Source organism: Hermetia illucens, chromosome 2 (genome assembly GCF_905115235.1).
Source record: "Hermetia illucens chromosome 2, iHerIll2.2.curated.20191125, whole genome shotgun sequence".
Taxonomy (NCBI): Eukaryota; Metazoa; Arthropoda; class Insecta; order Diptera; family Stratiomyidae; genus Hermetia; species Hermetia illucens.
In genome coordinates, this window is record NC_051850.1 from 177,484,674 (window position 1) to 177,502,609 (window position 17,936).

Below are 17,936 nucleotides of genomic sequence, written 5' to 3' on the forward strand. Positions count from 1 at the left end.
AAAAAAATCAAACCACACCCACCTAAACATTCCGACTTAGCTGCCGCAGCCAAGGCAAGTTCCTCCTCCAAATTGTTTGGTTTACAGCTTGTTGTCTTCCAATGCGTTCTCAATCCCGACGCACTAATATACTTTTTATCACACCCTTGACAAACATACGGCCTATCATTCGTATGTAAACGTTTGTGCAATTTCAAATGAACAAATTGTGTGAATTTTTGCGGACAGAGATCACAGGCGTAGGGTTTTTGTCCGCTATGCAGTCTTAAATGAGTCTTCAGATTCGATGTCGATGAGAAACGTTTCTTGCATATATCACACTGATGTGGCTTCTCTCCGGTATGCACTAGATGATGTTTCTGTAGGTGAGCGAGTTGTGTGAAAGACTTTGTGCATACGTTACATTTGAACGGTCGCTCGCCGCTATGCGTTCGGAGGTGAACCTTGAGATTCGACAGCTGTCCAAATGTTTTGCAACAGACATTGCATTCGTAGTGCATCTTTCCATCCTTTTTCTTAAGAGGGTAAGGAAGGGATCGGTATCCACGTGAACCTGGGGTTCCTGGACTCAGCGGACTTCCACTGCGCGTACACAAATTTCCATCAGGACTAAGGCTACAAGGGGGTGACGACCTGATTGGGGATAACCTTTGGAGGGGGGTTAGAGGCGTCATGAGGGAATGGTTCAAAACTTGTGAACTCGTCTGCAGGGTATGCAGTGTACTCGAGTTGGGGCTGCTGTAACCATTACTGTGAGGTGGTGAATACGTCGATGTAGGGGCGTGTGATATGACGTTCGCCCCGTACATGCCGTACGGATAGGGTGGAGTCTGATGTCCTTCATAGTTCGCCATTGTTTGCATCTGGGATGGCGACGAGTAAACCATGGAAGGTGGAGGAGTAGAGTCTTTAAGGTCCGTTCGCGAGACACAAGTTGACCCAGAAACTTGCTGTCCTGATGAACTATTCAAATTGGAGCTCGAGTCTGGACTCACTGCATTGCCATACCTCTGAGACTTCTTATACGAATAGGCCATTTCCGTTGGCGAAGTGGGCGGTGGAGTAGCATTCGGTTGTCTTCGAGACGAACTATCGATTCTGCTACCAGTCAAAATTGTTTCCAAAATACTGGAAGTAGGCGGGGTGAAACGCATATACGTCACTGGATTCGGCGTTGGAGATGTTGTCTCTGCCTCGTAGTAGGGTTTGGTTAAAGGAACGATTGTATGTTGTGGAGTTTCCAGGACGATTACAGTGCTTGTTGGTGGGCTTGCCACCTGACCGGGTTCATCATCTCGCTCATGATCAGGAATTGTCGTTGTTGCCGTCTCGGTAATAGTTGTGGTAGTAGTGGGGACAGTCGTTGATCCAATTGACTCAATATCCTTACTCCCATTTTCAGTCTTTATAATTTTGTTCTTGAATTCATATTTCAGAGGCATTTTCATTTTCACCTTTCTATACTCATTCTTATCACAATCCATCAATTTCTGCGTGATGACAGTCTCTTGAGGTTCAATTGCTTTCTTAGAGCAGTCTAGGACATAGTTGTGCTCGCTCTCGCTGTCACTTGAATCTTCCGGGGGCGTCAGTGCATCCTCGTGGTACTCATTACTATGGTATCCTTCATCTGATCTCACCGAACCATCATTCGGTGTCAGTTGATGTTCATAATGAGGATCTTTATGCGAGATAGGGGACTCGGCAGCATCCTTTTCTTTGCTTCCCTCCCGTACATCTCGGATGGGTGAGCGATCTCCAACGATCACTTGAATCCGTGACTCCGCCGGTCGTTCTCTTAGATGAACTACAGAGGGATGATGGTGAGGATGCCTTTGCATCGGTTGTTGCTGCTGCTGCACGGGCTGGGATGGATGATTGTGCTGGTGAATTTGTGTTTGTTGTTGCTGCGATTGCGTGATAGATGGCGGGGATGGACTTGGTGTTAATGAGCGTCTTGGAATGTGTAGTCCCATGACATAGGTTACATGGTTATATGCAACCTCTGGAGTTATTTCATTGGATGAGATCCCATATGCTTTTTTCATGGTTTCTTCTTTGCATATGCTATAGGTTGTTCGTTCTGGATCAACATCGTAGCCTAATCTTCTTGCAAAGTCCTTGCAATACCAGACCATAAGCTCCTCGTTTGGCATTATATCACGCGTTGTATAAAAATAGATATTATCTTGATGTTGGCATGCAACGAGATTCATAACGGATAGACTATATGCCGATGCAACATAACGCATCCAATTCGCCTGAGATCTATCTGATCCGTCCAAATAATAGTAGTCGTCATCTTTGAATATCTGGAATTTAAGAGAGGAAAGTTAATTTTGGTTATGTTTTGATATTTTCTGAATTATTAAGGCTAATCTAGCTTAGATGATATGATTATTCTGATTTACATGTATCCTTCTCCAAACTAAATAGTTTAATGCCATCTTCCATGTTTCGGAAAAAATTACAACAAAATTTGCCTTAAAATTTCTTCCTCTTCTTGTTTTTTAGTCTTTATCCTGTTCACAACCGGGATAATAGGTTTAGGAAAATAGGTTTAGCTGATAACCTAGAACAGTGTGTGGATTTCGTCACTAAAGTTGTTATTGGTCATTTTCGATCTTAGATAGGAGACATTTTGACGGACTTCAAAGTTCTACCTTGCGATGGTCATGTTAGATGAGCAGCAGTTATTCGATATCCGTGCTCCGTGTTTGGGTTTCGGTTTGTCATTAATGTTCTGTTCGTCTTTGTGTGTGCCCGCTGCTGTGGGCTTATCACTCGTACAGCATTCTGTGTGAGAGTAATGAAACTGAAACGTAGACTCATCGAAAACCAACTAGAGAAAACACAAATGGAAAAGAGGCGCTGTCGTTTCCCTGTTCTCCATAAAGGGGTCCATAGGAGACATCTAAAAGGGTAGTTTCTTATTTTGATGGGTTTCAGTTGGCCAATGTTATTTGATGTTGCTATTGGGGTTTTCGCTTTTGGTGCCGACGTTATCGCCAAGCCCCTCCTTTGGCTTTTATCAATTTGAAGCCTACGGTTCCTGCCGCTGCGAGATGTGGTTGAAGGCAGTTTTTATGTCTCGGGTTGTTTTCTTTTTGTGTGGATATCGTCAGTATGGATCAAAAGTTGGGGGGAAAAGCGACCTATCTCAGCGTTGCGGACTATTTTTTTCAAAGCGAAGTTAAAAATAATGCACCATATCTCGTTTGCTTAGACTGTTATTGATAGTGAAAGGTGTTGAGAGTGACCCTGCTGCTTTTATCCGGCCTCATATGTTGCTCAGGGTAAGCCCAGTTAATCTTACTAATTTTTTAGTGATACCATCAACGTTGTTGTTGTCCCATCAATACCCCGATCAGTCAGTCACTATTCGTTTTTTCAAAAAAGGAACGGGTGGTTTGCCGGAAATCAGGGGTGTATGGACCACAAAATTGGAGGCAATTTCTTCCCAATTTATCCGGTCCACTATCAAATGGATGAGGCTTCAGGACTCACTCCTTTAGAAAAAAATAACTGTGAATATTCGTGAGCTGCCCCATAATAACCAGATCAGTCAGTCACTGTCTTTCTTCCAAAAAAGGAATCTGTGGTTTGCCGGACATCAGGGGTTTACGGCCTAGAAAATTGGAGGCGATTTCTTCCCAATCGATCCAGCCTGCCATCAAGTGGATGTGTCTTTAGTCTCCCTCATTTAGAAAAAAAATAACTGTAAATATACATAGGCTGTCCTATCAGTAGCCAGAGCATTCAGTTATTATCTTTTTTGAAAAAGGAATGCGTGTTTTGCCAAAAATGAGCGGCCTAAATACCAAAAAAGTAGGGACGATTTCCTCTCAATTGTTTCGGTTCGTTATCAAGTCGATGTGGGTTCAGGACTCCCTCATTTAGAAAAAACATAACTGTAAATATTGGTAAACTGCCCCATCACTAGCCAGATTAGGCAGTCACTAGCCTTTTTCCGAAAAAGAATTCGTCGTTTGCTGGAAATCAGGGGGTCTACGTGCCAGAAAATTGGAGGCAATTTCTTCCCAATTGATCAGATTCACCATCAAGCGGGTGTGGCTTCAGGACTCCCCATTTAGAAAAAAATAACTGTAAATATTATTGAGCTGTCCCATCAGTAGCCAGAGGAGAAGTCACTACTATTTTTTAAAAGAGGATTGCGTGGTTTGCCGGAAATCAGTGGTCTACGGGCCAGAAAATTGGAGACGATTTCTTCGTAATTGATCCGGTCCGCCATAAAGTCGACGTGGCTTCAGGGCTCTCCAATTTACAAAATAAGATAACTGTAAATATTCATGAGTGGTTCCATCAGTCAGTCACAACCATTTTTCAAAAAGGGAATGTGTGGTTTGCCGAAATTGAGAGGTTTATGTGCCAAAAAACTGGGGACGATTTCTTTCCAATTTGTCCGGTCCGCCATCAAGTGGATGTGGCTTTAGGCCTCCCTCATTCAGAAAACATAATTATTGTAAATACTCCTTGGTACCCCATCAGTAGCCAGATAGTCACCATTGATAGAAATAAAACCCCACAAGCCGAGCGACCCTCTAAATCCGAGCCTGATGCTGGGTGATGCTCGGTATGTTGTAGCTTTTTACTCGCCCCTTGAAAAGTTAAGCCCATAGTCATCACGTAGGGGTTAGGCAAGGTAATTCTACTCTATTCTTAAGCGGTTAAAGATAATTCGATTTTACACTGCTAACGATTCTTAAGCTTACAAAAGGCTTACAAAATATAATACAATTTACATATATTTTTATTTACCTTAATATTTCCGTAGGTAACATGCCTTGTTCCCTGCACCTGGCGTATTTACATGAAAGAAGAAATAGATTTTTGTATTGTTAGAAATTCCCAAAGCTTTGAGGCGATAGATTGAAAGTTAGTAATATAAACTGAGTTTGAGATAGATTGATTTGAGATAGACCAAGATAAAAGATTGAAAGCCATAAGGAGTTGATAGCTCCAAGAAATTCTTTTAAAAATGTTAGCATCTTCCAAAGAAGCTTTGTTCCTTAGAAAACATAATTTATGTTAGTAAAGGACTAATTATTTGCTAAGTTCCTTATTTGGATAAAAATATTGGATAACCACTTACCCTCCAAAAGTATCGTGCGGATGTTTTATCGTTGGGATAATTCGTGGTTGCAATACCTTCGAAAGGCCCAAATCTGGTGCCTCGAGGGATAACTCCTGTACTCCATACTCCTTCAGTCTGTAAGGTTATAGAAGATTAAGGTCAGAAAACTATTTTAGTGCTTTGAAGTGTGGAGGGACAAAAAAATTTTACTAAGGTTCCAAACGTACCTTAATATTTGGCGTTGATAAAACCAATGATGGTTTGAGAGTTAGGCTTCTAGGAAGGGTTTTCTCTGCACGATTCGCCACGCCTCGTTCACATGGAACATCAGGCACTATATATACTGCTAATCTTTCAAAATCCTCCTCTCGCATAACCGTCACATCATAATCCTGTTGGCCACCATTGTCCGGTGTAGGACTTCGTGGCGGTCTTGTTTGGTCCATTTTCATTTGACCGACCACGGGTTAGTATCAATTATATTGTCACTGCTATTATTGTCCGTGGGACAATGGATCTGAAATAAAGGAGAAAATATGCCATAAAAAAATCTGTATGCAGTGAAATTTTTTAGAAAAATTGTTTAGCTACAGATAGCGTGAAAATTGGTGGACTATATAAGCCCTCACAAAAAATTGGGTTCCAACGTTAAACTCTCAGATTTTTTATCGTTTTCCCGGTTGAATTCATTGAGGGCTATAAATTCCAATTGCTAGAACGTAATTGATTCCACATGCCCTATTTCCTTTCCATACGTTTCGCGGCTGTAGGTTAATTTCTAGTTTTTTTATCTTCAAGGACTTTTGTTAATTTTCGCACTCAATCAAGCAACGATCGAGACTACACCAGATTACTCGTTACAACTTCGTCTCCGTCTTGAAATATAAATCAGTTACAATTTTAGAATCGTGAAGACCTTCAAGAAATTACGCAATCGGAGGCCAATTTATAAATAAATCTCAAGTACTCCTTCGCTAGACACAATCACGAAAAGTCAAAGGTCGCTTTTATGAAAGGTCAATACCAAGGGATTCGCTGAAGGATACTAGCGGCGAACTTCAACATGGTGGCACATTACTCGGTTTTCTGAAAATTTTCCGACCTGACAATTTTGAAAACTGTATCTAGGTGGAATATAGAAAACGCATTTAAACTACACAACACAACGGTGCCAGGAAACATACCTCCTGTGAATGAGTTAATTTTTCAAAGATATTTCGGGTCCTTTTTTTATTTGGGCTCACTACCGAACTTATCTGCGTTTTTTACCATAAAAGTAGGGAAAAATGATCCCCATTTGATGAGAATAAATACTTTCATTTATACCGCAGTTAACATGGCTACCCAATATTTTATTATTTTACACTACCGCTTTCTCCGTTTTGTATCTGTCGCCTTGATCGTATTTCATTTGTATGTGTGTTATCCCTTGTCGCGCGTACTCCAAATTCAAAACTATGACGTAGGTAGATGGCACTGCTACTGTGCGGTAATCATGAATGTTGTGTGTTGGCCTTATCCGGGGTTACGTTCATGGCTCTTCTTTGGCGGTAACTCCGGCTTCCCTGTGAGCTCGAAGGGAAGAGGTAAATTGGTCTCTAGTTGAGTTCCTCGTGAGATGGCTTCAGCCCTCCCTCCCCGCCCCCTTTTTGCTATTACGAAAAACTATTACACATACATTTAGAACTGTTTCCGATATGTGTGCAACGAACACTTTGCAATTAGCTTTGGCCACCCCATCTTATGGTAAAACTATTATTGTTTTGTTCTTGAAAAATTCTGTCATATAAATTTTACTATGAATTTATGAATGTTTTCACCACCACTGAACATAGAACCGCTTTAGATTTACCTCGCAAGGACTTACTTTTTCCATATGCATATGCGTCCGACACTTATCAATGTAGATACACATTTATCCATGGGAAATTAAGTTGATTGGAAAGCCCGAAAAAAAACGACCCTCAGAGCGTCGATATTATTTTAATTTCACAGAAGGGGTAGTATCAAATCTCAACAGATTTTCCAACCAGAATCCACAAAAGATTCAATTTTGAATCCTTTACACATTCACATCTGCAGATTCAAATCAATTCCGACTTTCAGGGCAAACAGCGGACCTTTCACGCACATCTTACGATGATCCGGGGCTTTTTTTACATTCAGAATATTTTCCACCTCAAGTTTAGTCGGAAAGTGTGCCCTACGTTTTCCGCCGTTAATATTCGAACTATTCCGTTGCACTGGTGCATAGAATGCAGAATCGAGATCCGTTAGAGAGCGATATGATAAAATTTTGTTTTTCCTTTTCGCTTCTCACTTTCCTCCTCTGGCAGGGAAATCATATGCAAAAGTTCTAAAGTGCCGTAGAAATCGTGCCGAGTTCGGAGTTTCCACTACTGACCCAGTTCCCGGCAGAAATAGGAAAAAGTGCATACACTACAAGCGCATCATTTGCTCACCTACACGCATGCATCCAACTGCATCGCGTGGCTATAAAAAGTTCGCTTTTCATTAGAACATATACATGAAATTCAGGCAATAAAAATTGCAAACACAAATGCAAAATCTTCAAGTTGTGCGCGGCACTGAATGCATTTCTAGCGGCTAGAATCACAGAAATTGCACACAATTTCCCAGAGCTTAATGCACCCTACACTCACATGCAATCCTCGGCTCGGATGCAAGCTCATTCGAAAGCAAAATGCTCAACATTTTCCGGCACCTTATCAAGTGCATCATGTCTGAAATCCTTAGAAATGAAAAGCTAACAAAGAGAGCGGGGTGACCGAAAGCTGTGCAGGGAATGCACTTGAATCTGTAGTTTTCACTTGCATCGAAACAGAAGGAAATGCAAAATCAACCCCATGCATTTAGGGAAGCTTTCACCACTACATTTCTGGTTTTCCACAAGACCCCAACCGGCGAAGGGCGAGAGGCACGGGTCCGGAATAACCACATGTCGGCGGGTGGGCGGTTGATAGAAATCGAAATTTTCCACTTTCTTCCTGTTTTGGAACAGCAATTCTAGCTACCCCTCCCTCTCGCCAATATTTAGTTGGCACGTGTAAGTCTAAAACCTTGGAAATAACATGCAAAGCTAAAAATGAAAATAGGAAGGGCAGTGGAAGGTCTACTATGCCGCTGAGGGTTGGGAGCTGAGGTGATATGTAATCTGTATAAATATTGTAGTTCTCTTGTTTCAATTGGTGATAAATAAGGAAACCTATTATGAGATATGACGTAAAATGTTGCATAACGTTTCCCAGTGGCGTTAGGTCTCTCTGCTGCATTGAATTTCACTGGATTTGTAACTGTAGCAGAGCTCGTAGTAGGTTCCGCGATATTGAAAATATTTACATTTCCGACTAAGTATCTTTGGAGTGTTTTGGAGCTGATATCCGCAGTTAGTAGGGGGACTGATTTCATTTTATGTTTCCGAATTTATGGGATCACCCCCCGCGCTCAAAATTCGCCCTGCTGCTTTTTCGAGCCTAATTCCCAATTTTTATTTATTTAAAAAAATTGGCCTCAAACCCACATTGGGCGCCAAATTTACAAAGTCATTTTCAAAGGAATATTAGGTCCAATTAAATAAAAAAATGGTAGCAAACTATTCTGAATACTATCCTTACAAAAGAGGGATGGATTCAAAATAATTGCTTAAGCCATAATTGGATAAATCCCCTCTCAATTATTATCCGCACATCAACACTAAATACCTTCTTAAAGCTCGGAAAATCTCTAACATAATTCCCCCAAACAAGTTGACTAAAGCCTGAAATATTAATCTGTAAACTTTGCGAAAACAATTTTAGAATAAACCGACATGATTCAGATTACAATAATTTCATTTCTAGATGTTTATGCCCTTCTGATAGTTACAATAATGTAGCGCAGCTGAATTGTACACAAGTTTCAGGGCCAATGCTATTAGCAATTACGTCCACAATAATCTTGACCGCCAGCAGATAAATATGTGAAATTTATGAATGTGATTTTTTTAATCAGAAAAAGCTAATAAACTTAGAAGGGTATGAGTGAGTGTTTTAGCGATAGAGCTGCGTTTTAATTGATGACGAAGGGGAGGTTAGATTATTTAGAAACATTGAGCTATGGGGGATGCATTTTGTGCTTCAGTGCGGAGGCTGTTTCAAGTTGTTTAAAAAAGGTTGAAAGGCCCATTGAATTATAAACTATCTAAAAAGGCTCTCCTATAGTCAAAAAGCTACTGAAGAGGGTCTGGTGACTTTTGTTGGTAACTTCTACCGAGACAAGTAAGTAAGTAACACAAACAAAAAGGAATCGCGACAGTCCGACCCTTTTCGTGTAGAACTAGAGAATCGAGTGCAGACGAAATAGATTGAATAGGCTCAGTACGAGCCTACTGTCTTCATATTTCATAAAAGTTTGATCTGTCATGTCACCCCATCCCGGCGAAAGGAAAAAAAAATGTCAAAATTCTCTAATAATCCAAAGAAGAGACTGTCATTTCATATAAGTGTAGGAACACTCGTCAGAAGTTCGGGCGATATTAGTTTTCAACATATCGCCGCAGAGGTCCGTAAATCCAGGGAGTCTAGGAAGACAATCATCTACGGGACAATAAGCAGAAAAACGAACAAAAGAGATGACAATTTCTATCTTCACTCTGCAAGATAGGTTGGAAACGAGGCTTAGGAACTCTTGTTTCATGGGGAAAAAGGCGTGTAATGAAGCCAAGTGCACATGCCTTCTTACCAGGAGTAAGATTAAGGAATTGAAGAGTCTCTATATCACACGCTAGAACAAAGTTCAAAGTCAGGGTAGCCTATCTTCCACAGGTTCACTTAATTAAAATCAAATGAATATGTTGACCCCACGTTGGGCGCCATTCATAATAACTTTTGAGTTTGCAAAACTAGAAAGACCAACCGACTCGGCCATAGTTAACAGCAGGGATAAAGTTATCACAAATCCAAAAGAAAAGTGGCGACTACTTGAGATGGACAGAAGTGCCCAAAATGAGCCCCATGCAAGATCTGCACGATCAAATTCTCCACTACTTTTCTAAAGGTTTGGGGATAACTTTTCCTTCGTGGCTGACTATGGTAATGTCGGATGGTAATTCTGGCTTTCGCAAGTTTAGAAGGCATTATAGAGAAAACGACGATTCCGTAGGCAGAAAATTTAGTTATTCCCGCTTAAATTTACCATTACACTACCAGCGAAAATGGGAGGAGTTACCACCGACTCCTTTGAGATTCGCACATAGTTAAACCGAATCTCTCAGAACCTTAGAAGTGGCGTACCCCGTTTATATAATCACCTTTGAACCGCAGAAACATATCTAGCCAATGTTAACTGGGCTGATGTGCCAAAGGCAGTTTTCGGAACAGTGTCTGATGTGACGATGACAACTGTTAGGCAGCAAAAGAAGCTTCTACCGCGTGTTACGATTGAGCAACTTCAAACGATACGATATTAGTGGATAGTAGTACAAGATTAAGCTATTAAGTCAGCTAGCTGCCGAGTGCTCTGTAATATTATTCTGGCGATACACCCTAGTAGCCCGTAAAATAAGGTCTGCGAGATAAGCCAAGACTGCCATGCTGTTCGATCCCTTCCTTTAAATTTCTGCCAAGCCATTCGCTATGAAACTCCGCTCGCTTCTCCCTCTAGGGGCACTAACTCTGTTTAAATTCGTCGTTAGTTATATATGGGCTCCAATAACGAAATTCATTCAGCACTTTGCAGAGCAGGGTGGGGACGGCTTTTACCTTACCTAAAACGTAAAACAAAGGAAAGGTTGCTCACAAACATCGTGCGAATTCTCCGAACATTCGGAAGCTCAGACCAACATTTTCATTCGGCAAAGTAATGGCCACTTTGTTCTGGGGCAGTAAAAGTATACTGCTGCATTAATTTGGGCTTAATGATCCAGTGGTACACCTTGATCGCTAAAACCTTGAAAATATTCCAATCTCCTAATGGAATTCAAGTGAAATATTATCATCTAGCCCCTCCTTATCCTTAAAGCCCGGATTGAGGGTTTTCTGGGTTGAAGCAGTACCCGTCTGAAACAAGTTTCTGGAGCACCGGCGGCTTCTAAGACAGTAGATTTCGGATAAATACAGCGTCTGAAAAGTATCTACGACGATGGGTAATTTATATGGGTCTACGGTGAAAATCATGCGAGCCCTCATATAATCCTTCTTTTCCGTTCAAGGTAAGTTGCTGCCCACTGATCTTAAGCCTGACTTCCAAATTATTTCTTATGGAGGTAGATTCTATGATCTATCAATTCCAACACAAAATTTTAGCTTTTGAAGGTCAGACCTTGATCTCTTCAGTGGGGGTTAGAAAGCAAAGCTCAGGAAAAATGAAAGTAGGGATCATCAGGAGGAGCTAAGGCCTAACTTGTGCGTTAGAAGGCAACCGATGTGTACTTCTAGACTTTTATGGAAAGCCATAAGCAAAAATGCATCTTATAAACGATCGAAGCAATCACATTAAAACAAAGAAAATTTGAAGGATATCAGAACATGGAGGGTGTACCTCTGAATGAAATAATAGAACAAAACATAAAACCCTATAAAGACGGCGTGCAAAACTCTCCAATATTCAGCATTGGAAACCAAATTCCTGTCAGATAGAATATTATCGAAAAGTTGGAATTCTAGGAAAGTTTAGGAAAGTAGTTAAATGTCATTAACATAAACAGGAATTTCAAATACCCGGCAAACCCACCTCCGGCAATATAGAGGTAGGGTACAGAACTTTACGGAAAACGTCTGACAATTTCGATGTCAATGCATAGGTAACTTGCGAAGCACTGCTTGATCTCAGCGCAGCGCAGCGTGACCGATAGTGGCTTTAATCTAACCGGAGCCAAAAGCACCTGCAGCCACTTTTGGTCAAGCTGTTCTGCACAGCAAAAATGAAATAGCGTTCGGAGAGTTGTCTCTGTCCTGACGACGAAATTGTCAGTAACTTTCGTAAAAGTAGCTATTTGTTTGAAAAGGCTGGCGTGGAGGGGGGAGGTGTAAGTTTCTCCTTAAAATTAGTACCGTCGGCCAAAAATGAGGCGCTCAGGACCACCTTTTTATCAAAGATAGAGGCAAACAATTGACACCAGATTGCTTGAGGTTGTGAGATACATAGCTTCGAAATCAATTTAAAACAATAATTTATATCTCTACGAACTAATTTGCTTTCTACAAAAACAGAGGTTCCACGGTGTCCGTCCAGACATATTGTCGAAAACACCAAATTAAGCAGAGACGACAGACACACTGTTCTCGTCGACTTTGGGCAAACATTTGACTCTTCGTCCTTGTATGGCACTAAGAGAGTAGAAAAGTGTTCCAGGTCTAGCAGGTCAACCACACCTACGTGCTATCATTCACGGTCACTGGAAATGCATTGCAGCTCGCCCCCCCGCCCCCCAGATTTTTTGAGAGCCCCGACCTCATTTTCTACTATTCTGGGCACCCGTCGGCCATCTTATGAGCCTGGATTAGCCACCAATGCAATTGTCGCCCCTTCTCAATGTGTGACCTATCGACTGCCACTGCCGCCTTCCGGTCATATTGCGTACGAGTCCCAGAGCGGTGCGTAGATTTCAAAGCGAAAGCTGGAGTTGATCAAGGATTTGCGTTCGATCAATGATTTGTCCTGGAAAATATAGCATTGTTCAGGATAATATTGTCGATATCCTGCTAGATTTGAGGATCCTATAAGAGAGGTTACAACGCCCTGATGACTATCCTTCTTCAGCATTTTAACTTGCCAAAGTTGGCTTATCGTGATTTTCTCTTCCATCTGAAACTCAAAACCGTATTGAAAGGACATCACTTTTGAACAATTGATGATAGCAAATCAAATTCGTCACAGATTTCAGGGCTACCTCAGGAAATGAGAATACGGAAAAGGCTACGAATAGGAGTGGGAAGTATTTTAAAGGGAGCAAGGACTAATGATCTTGAAAAAGTTAGGTTTGATTTTCGTTTCTGAACAGTCATCGCAGGTGAATATTTGGTACTATTTCCTTGTCCTTCGAAATATTGTTTTATTTATTTAGGTATACCGTAATGAATTTCAGTTCCGGGCGGAAATGTACGCACGCAATTTTAGCTTGAAAAGCGCGAAAAGTCAAAAAGATCGCGATGCTCTTTCAAACTATTGCAAATGACCGCATCGTACTATAATTACTTTTCTCATACTCAAAGGTACCTACCGCGATCAGCCTACATCCAACCACCCCATATGCGCTTAACAAACATATATGCAACTGGTTTATTTATTTTTGTAATGTTTACTCAAGCAACTACCCATGCAAAACACTACACGATACCTCATACGCATTGCAACCTACAATTTTTTACAACTCAACAACTGAAATTGCAATACTGCATAATAGATGCATCTACTAGACGTATCTAACGCATGCGTCCTAGACTCATTCACATTGCAAATATGAACAGTTTGTTTTGTGTTTTATTGTAAATTCATGCAATAAGTGCACTTGGCACGCATTTCAAGTTCGTAAAGATGCAGTAGATGCAACGATGCACAAGATAAATTCAATTTGTATATAGGAAATAAACTATAAATGAAACGAAAACTGTTCGCTGCAATTGCACTAAATATGCAATCAAACTTGACCTTGGGTATGACGCGTGTAAAAAGATACAGTGGCGTAGAAATAGATTTGTTTTGATGATGATGTGGATAGAAGTAGGTGAGCAAAATCAGGAATTTTTTTTTGGGAAGGTGCATGCATTCTGAAAACCGAAAAATTGAAAGATTAATGCAGGGATATTTTGGCAAAGTAGATTCAGCCCCATAAAATTAACTAAAAGCGGGAGTTTTTCGCAAATATTTCAATGCGTTGCTAGATGCATCCACAATTGTTGTTTTACGTTGAGGATGGCAACAAATTATTCCGGAAATATCGATATTTGCGGAGCACAAATATCATATTAGCGAAGAAAACACAATGAAAATTAAGGAGTATTATATTTTCACGGAAATTCCCGATTTCTTGTGAAATAAATTTAATAGAGAACCCATTTGTTTGCTATTTATAGACACATAAAGATAATATAGGGAGAGATTTATTGCAAAGAAATTTTCTATAATACAATCCTTAGAAGATGGGATACATACGCTGTGGTCTACCCTGTCATATGGGATGGGTTTTTCGAGGTTCAGTGGCAACTGGATATATGTATCTCATGAGAAGGACCCTGGTAAATTGTTGAGGTTTTTTCGAATATTCTTTATCGCTCTAGCTCTAAAAACGCCCTCGCTTCGTAGTCCTTGGAGAATAATTTCAAAATGGAGGGTTGCAAGGAATTTGGAACTAGGCATGATCTCCACATCATGATCAGTGGTCTTTACTTCAGTCAAGTGGGCAAAAGGGTCTAAATAGACTAGCTAACAGGCTTACCTAATTAAGAGTACCTTAAGAAGAAAGGACGACTACCAAATAGCAATGTTCAACTATCAGAAACTAAGCAAGTGAGTAGCTTCACTATTCCCTTTCCAAAGGCTATTTCTTCTTCGAAATTTTTCGGCATAAGTAATCATGATGCGATCATCTTCGATATTCAACTTCACAAGAGTTCAGTTCATGACTTCCAAGGAGCAGCCATACATACATTAGCCAAACCCTTAAAGCCAAACTCGATCACATCCGGACTCCTTCATACATCAGTGTTTATATTTTATGTTCCCATATGTACTGAAGTAATTCAGAAAGTCCTTTTGCCTGGAAGGCATTTCTTCAAAGATATGAAATAGAAGAAAACACCTCGGTAGAGATTTGGAATCCTTTTTCACAATCCTCCCCATACTAGACGAATTCCACAGCCTAGATAAATCAATTCCTGAAAGACCCTTCATGTTGAACACTAACTACCTGTACAAATCCCCTTTCCAGACAGAGCTAAAGCCAGTCATACCAGAAAACACAGGAAAATCTGCCTGCCTAGGTAAAACCACAAAACAAATGGCACCGATTCCCCAGAATACTTCTGCAAAATTAGAAAAGTCTGCCAAATCACCAAAGTAGGGAACAATTGGTTCCCGAAATATGGTTCAAAATATCTTAACGAAAAGCAAAAAGTGAAACTTTTATTCTTTGCACATTTTGGGGATTCATAATTTTCAGAAAGACAGCCAACGATAGTAAGGATCCCTGGACAACACCGTGATCTGGTCCATGAGTAACACAAAGTCTATAAAATGCTCCTGGAATTTCAATAATTTCAGTTCTGTTACCGAATGCTTACCCCATAACTTCACGATAACCACTGAGTGCTTTTTCTTCGTATTTAAAATGAAAAAAACTATTTAAGCCGATTTTCCTTTAAAGGGTTGTGTTGACAAGGTTTCCTCGAAAAATATCAATAGGTCCAGGAATTCAAAGACAATGGCAATGGAAAGTGTACTTTACCGTCGGATTCTAGAATGTGCAATCCTTGCGGTCGCCCTGCAGGAATTTCTTTACGAAGCACCTCGTAACAACATTAGTAACCTTGCGAAAAATGGAGTTGGAACCAACTTTTATATGCCAGGATTCCACAACTGTGATTAGACCCATTTCCTTATTTGAGCCTGCTGCCACATAGTTAAAGACATCTATTCCAGGTTGGGCTGGATTCCAAAATTTTACGCGGAGCAATTGAAAGACCACATGACCGAAAGGGTATCCACGGCCATTGTAAAAGGACATTTTAGAAAATCCACTATTGGCCGAGAAGCAAGCTGTTACCAAAGTTGGGGAACATGATAGTCTTGGTGGTACCTTATATATAGCTGAAAACTCCCTTGGACTTCTTAAGCATTGGAAGCCAAAGAATGGTCTCATGAAGGATGCCAGGAAGTGATTACTACGAGAGATGAAGCTGATGAACCACTTATTGAAAGAAGTGCAGGAATTAAGGGCATAGTTTTTAAGAACTTAGGCTTTTTTTACTGGATAATATGAACATAAACCGCGGATGGAAATATCATAATTGATGCAACCCTAATAAAAGAGAGAATGGTTCAGTATTTGCCAGGACGTAAATCCTGAATCTTTTGGTATCTTAATCCCCCCGGGTATCCCAAATGTTTAGTTTCTAGTCTATTGTGGGGAGAAAGGGAGCAGGTGGCCGCATCACCTAGCAAATTTGACGGTGGATGGCAGGGTATCAAAAGCTGGTTCTGGCCCACCATTGTGGATTCAGATCATTGGCGAGCCATGATTATTGGGATGACCCAAATAGAAATCAATTCCGAACTGATGGTCTTTGCACGAAGTAGAGACAATTTTATTTTACTCAAAATCATGTAAAGCTACCAGAACCAGCGGAGTCCCAGATGAGCTTGTGAAGGAAAGGAGGAAGTAGTTAACAAAACGAACTGACAAATTAGCCATGACTGACGAAGGAATACTACATGCCCACAGTAAAAAAAGGCACTCCCGCTGGGTAGACTAGTACCAATCTGATCCAATAGGGAACAACTTGGGGGAGGGGGTTATGGAGTATGTATGTTTGGACCACCACCGTCTGAGTGCTGAGAGGCTATGGCTGCTCCACGATAATAAACAAACGCAAGTACCATCAACACCGGTGTCGGTGTTATACCGCTGACTTTAAACATAGACGATCTAAAATAGGCCGATTATTCTTAGTCCAAAGTTTTGAAAATATAACATCGGCCACAAGGGACTGGGAAAATAGCTCGTCGATGGAAGACAGCGATGGACTGCAAACACAACAAATTCATGTTATAAGATGGATTGTGAATCAAAACGGTCAAAATCTTTCAGAATCAAAGTGACAATGTTGACATATCTTATTACCGATCAGTGTCTGCAGTTGATGCATGTCCATACTGAAAACTGCGTTAAGAGGACAGAAGTGATCTCGCTTATTAATACTAAACTTTTTCCCGCAGTTATCAGTGGAAGGATACCAGCTAGAAATAACAAACCAGAGAATCGGCTTGATCTCATTCTGATAGTCGGATATCTCATGCGTCCAGCGAACTTTGGTAGCACATATTAAAACCAGGAAACCCACAAAACCCAATCCCACAAAATTTATCTTTCCATCATACATCCATGCATCTATGAAATCCTGGTCCATTTCAACTTACTGTACAGCTGGGAGACGTAAACCTTAATGCAATTGTCGGAGAGGCAGGCCGACATTTTTGTAAGGCAAACCCACCGAAACGTTTTTGGAAACATGAAGGAGGGAGATGCCAATCGTGAATTTTACCAATTGCTTTTCGACTTAAAGTAAGGACTCTGGATAAATCCTGGAAACCGAAATGCGCGAGGGAAGGATACCTACACGAGTACTAAAAGGTGGCGCCCATTTTAATCAATCAGAAGAGAAACCAAGGGAATGATAGGATAAGAAAAAAATTAATCCACACTCAAGGCAATGAACCGTTACGTTTCTATGGGGTTTACGGGAGTACCTGTTCGGTGGACTTAATCCTATCGTCTTTTTAAGACACGGATTGATTTGTGACCACAGTCAGACCCAATCAATCAGAGCACAACGGTACCAGTCTATACTGAGTGCATGCTCAGTTCATTTTTACTGGCGGATACAAGACCTACCAAAATCTCTACCGAAGTTTGGAGTACGGCAGTCGTATTGAACGGAACTCCACATTTGAGGCCCGAAGGTCTCTTGTTCGCTTGAACGCAACCATAATCCCCATGAAGCTCCTACTAGGGAGCCAACCGCAAACAACCGAGCTGAATTCACATCCTCCAGGATTTCTCCTGAGATATGCCAATTCAGGAGGTTATCCCTGGTAAGGTTTCGTGGCCGAAGCTACTTCAGATGAG

The 17,936-nt window shown here is 40.9% G+C and overlaps 1 protein-coding gene across 7 annotated transcripts in view; it reads right to left on the reverse strand.

The window, feature by feature from the left end:
• LOC119648350 (PR domain zinc finger protein 1) overlaps window positions 1–17,936 on the reverse strand; it is a 74,826-nt gene that overhangs the window by 4,611 nt on the left and 52,279 nt on the right. For 3 of the 7 annotated variants that reach the window (XM_038050047.1, XM_038050051.1, XM_038050049.1), the window contains 4 exons: window positions 5,323–5,612; window positions 5,114–5,230; window positions 4,780–4,818; window positions 23–2,312 (listed from right to left, as the gene is read on the reverse strand). In XM_038050047.1, the coding sequence (XP_037905975.1) occupies window positions 23–2,312; window positions 4,780–4,818; window positions 5,114–5,230; window positions 5,323–5,547 (2,671 nt within the window). In that variant the 5' untranslated portion in view covers window positions 5,548–5,612. Of the gene's footprint in view, window positions 1–22; window positions 2,313–4,779; window positions 4,819–5,113; window positions 5,231–5,322; window positions 5,613–6,279; window positions 6,433–6,464; window positions 6,627–6,962; window positions 7,502–17,936 lie in introns of those variants that run through there. The other 4 variants (XM_038050048.1, XM_038050052.1, XM_038050050.1 and 1 more) reach the window with 4 other exon arrangements.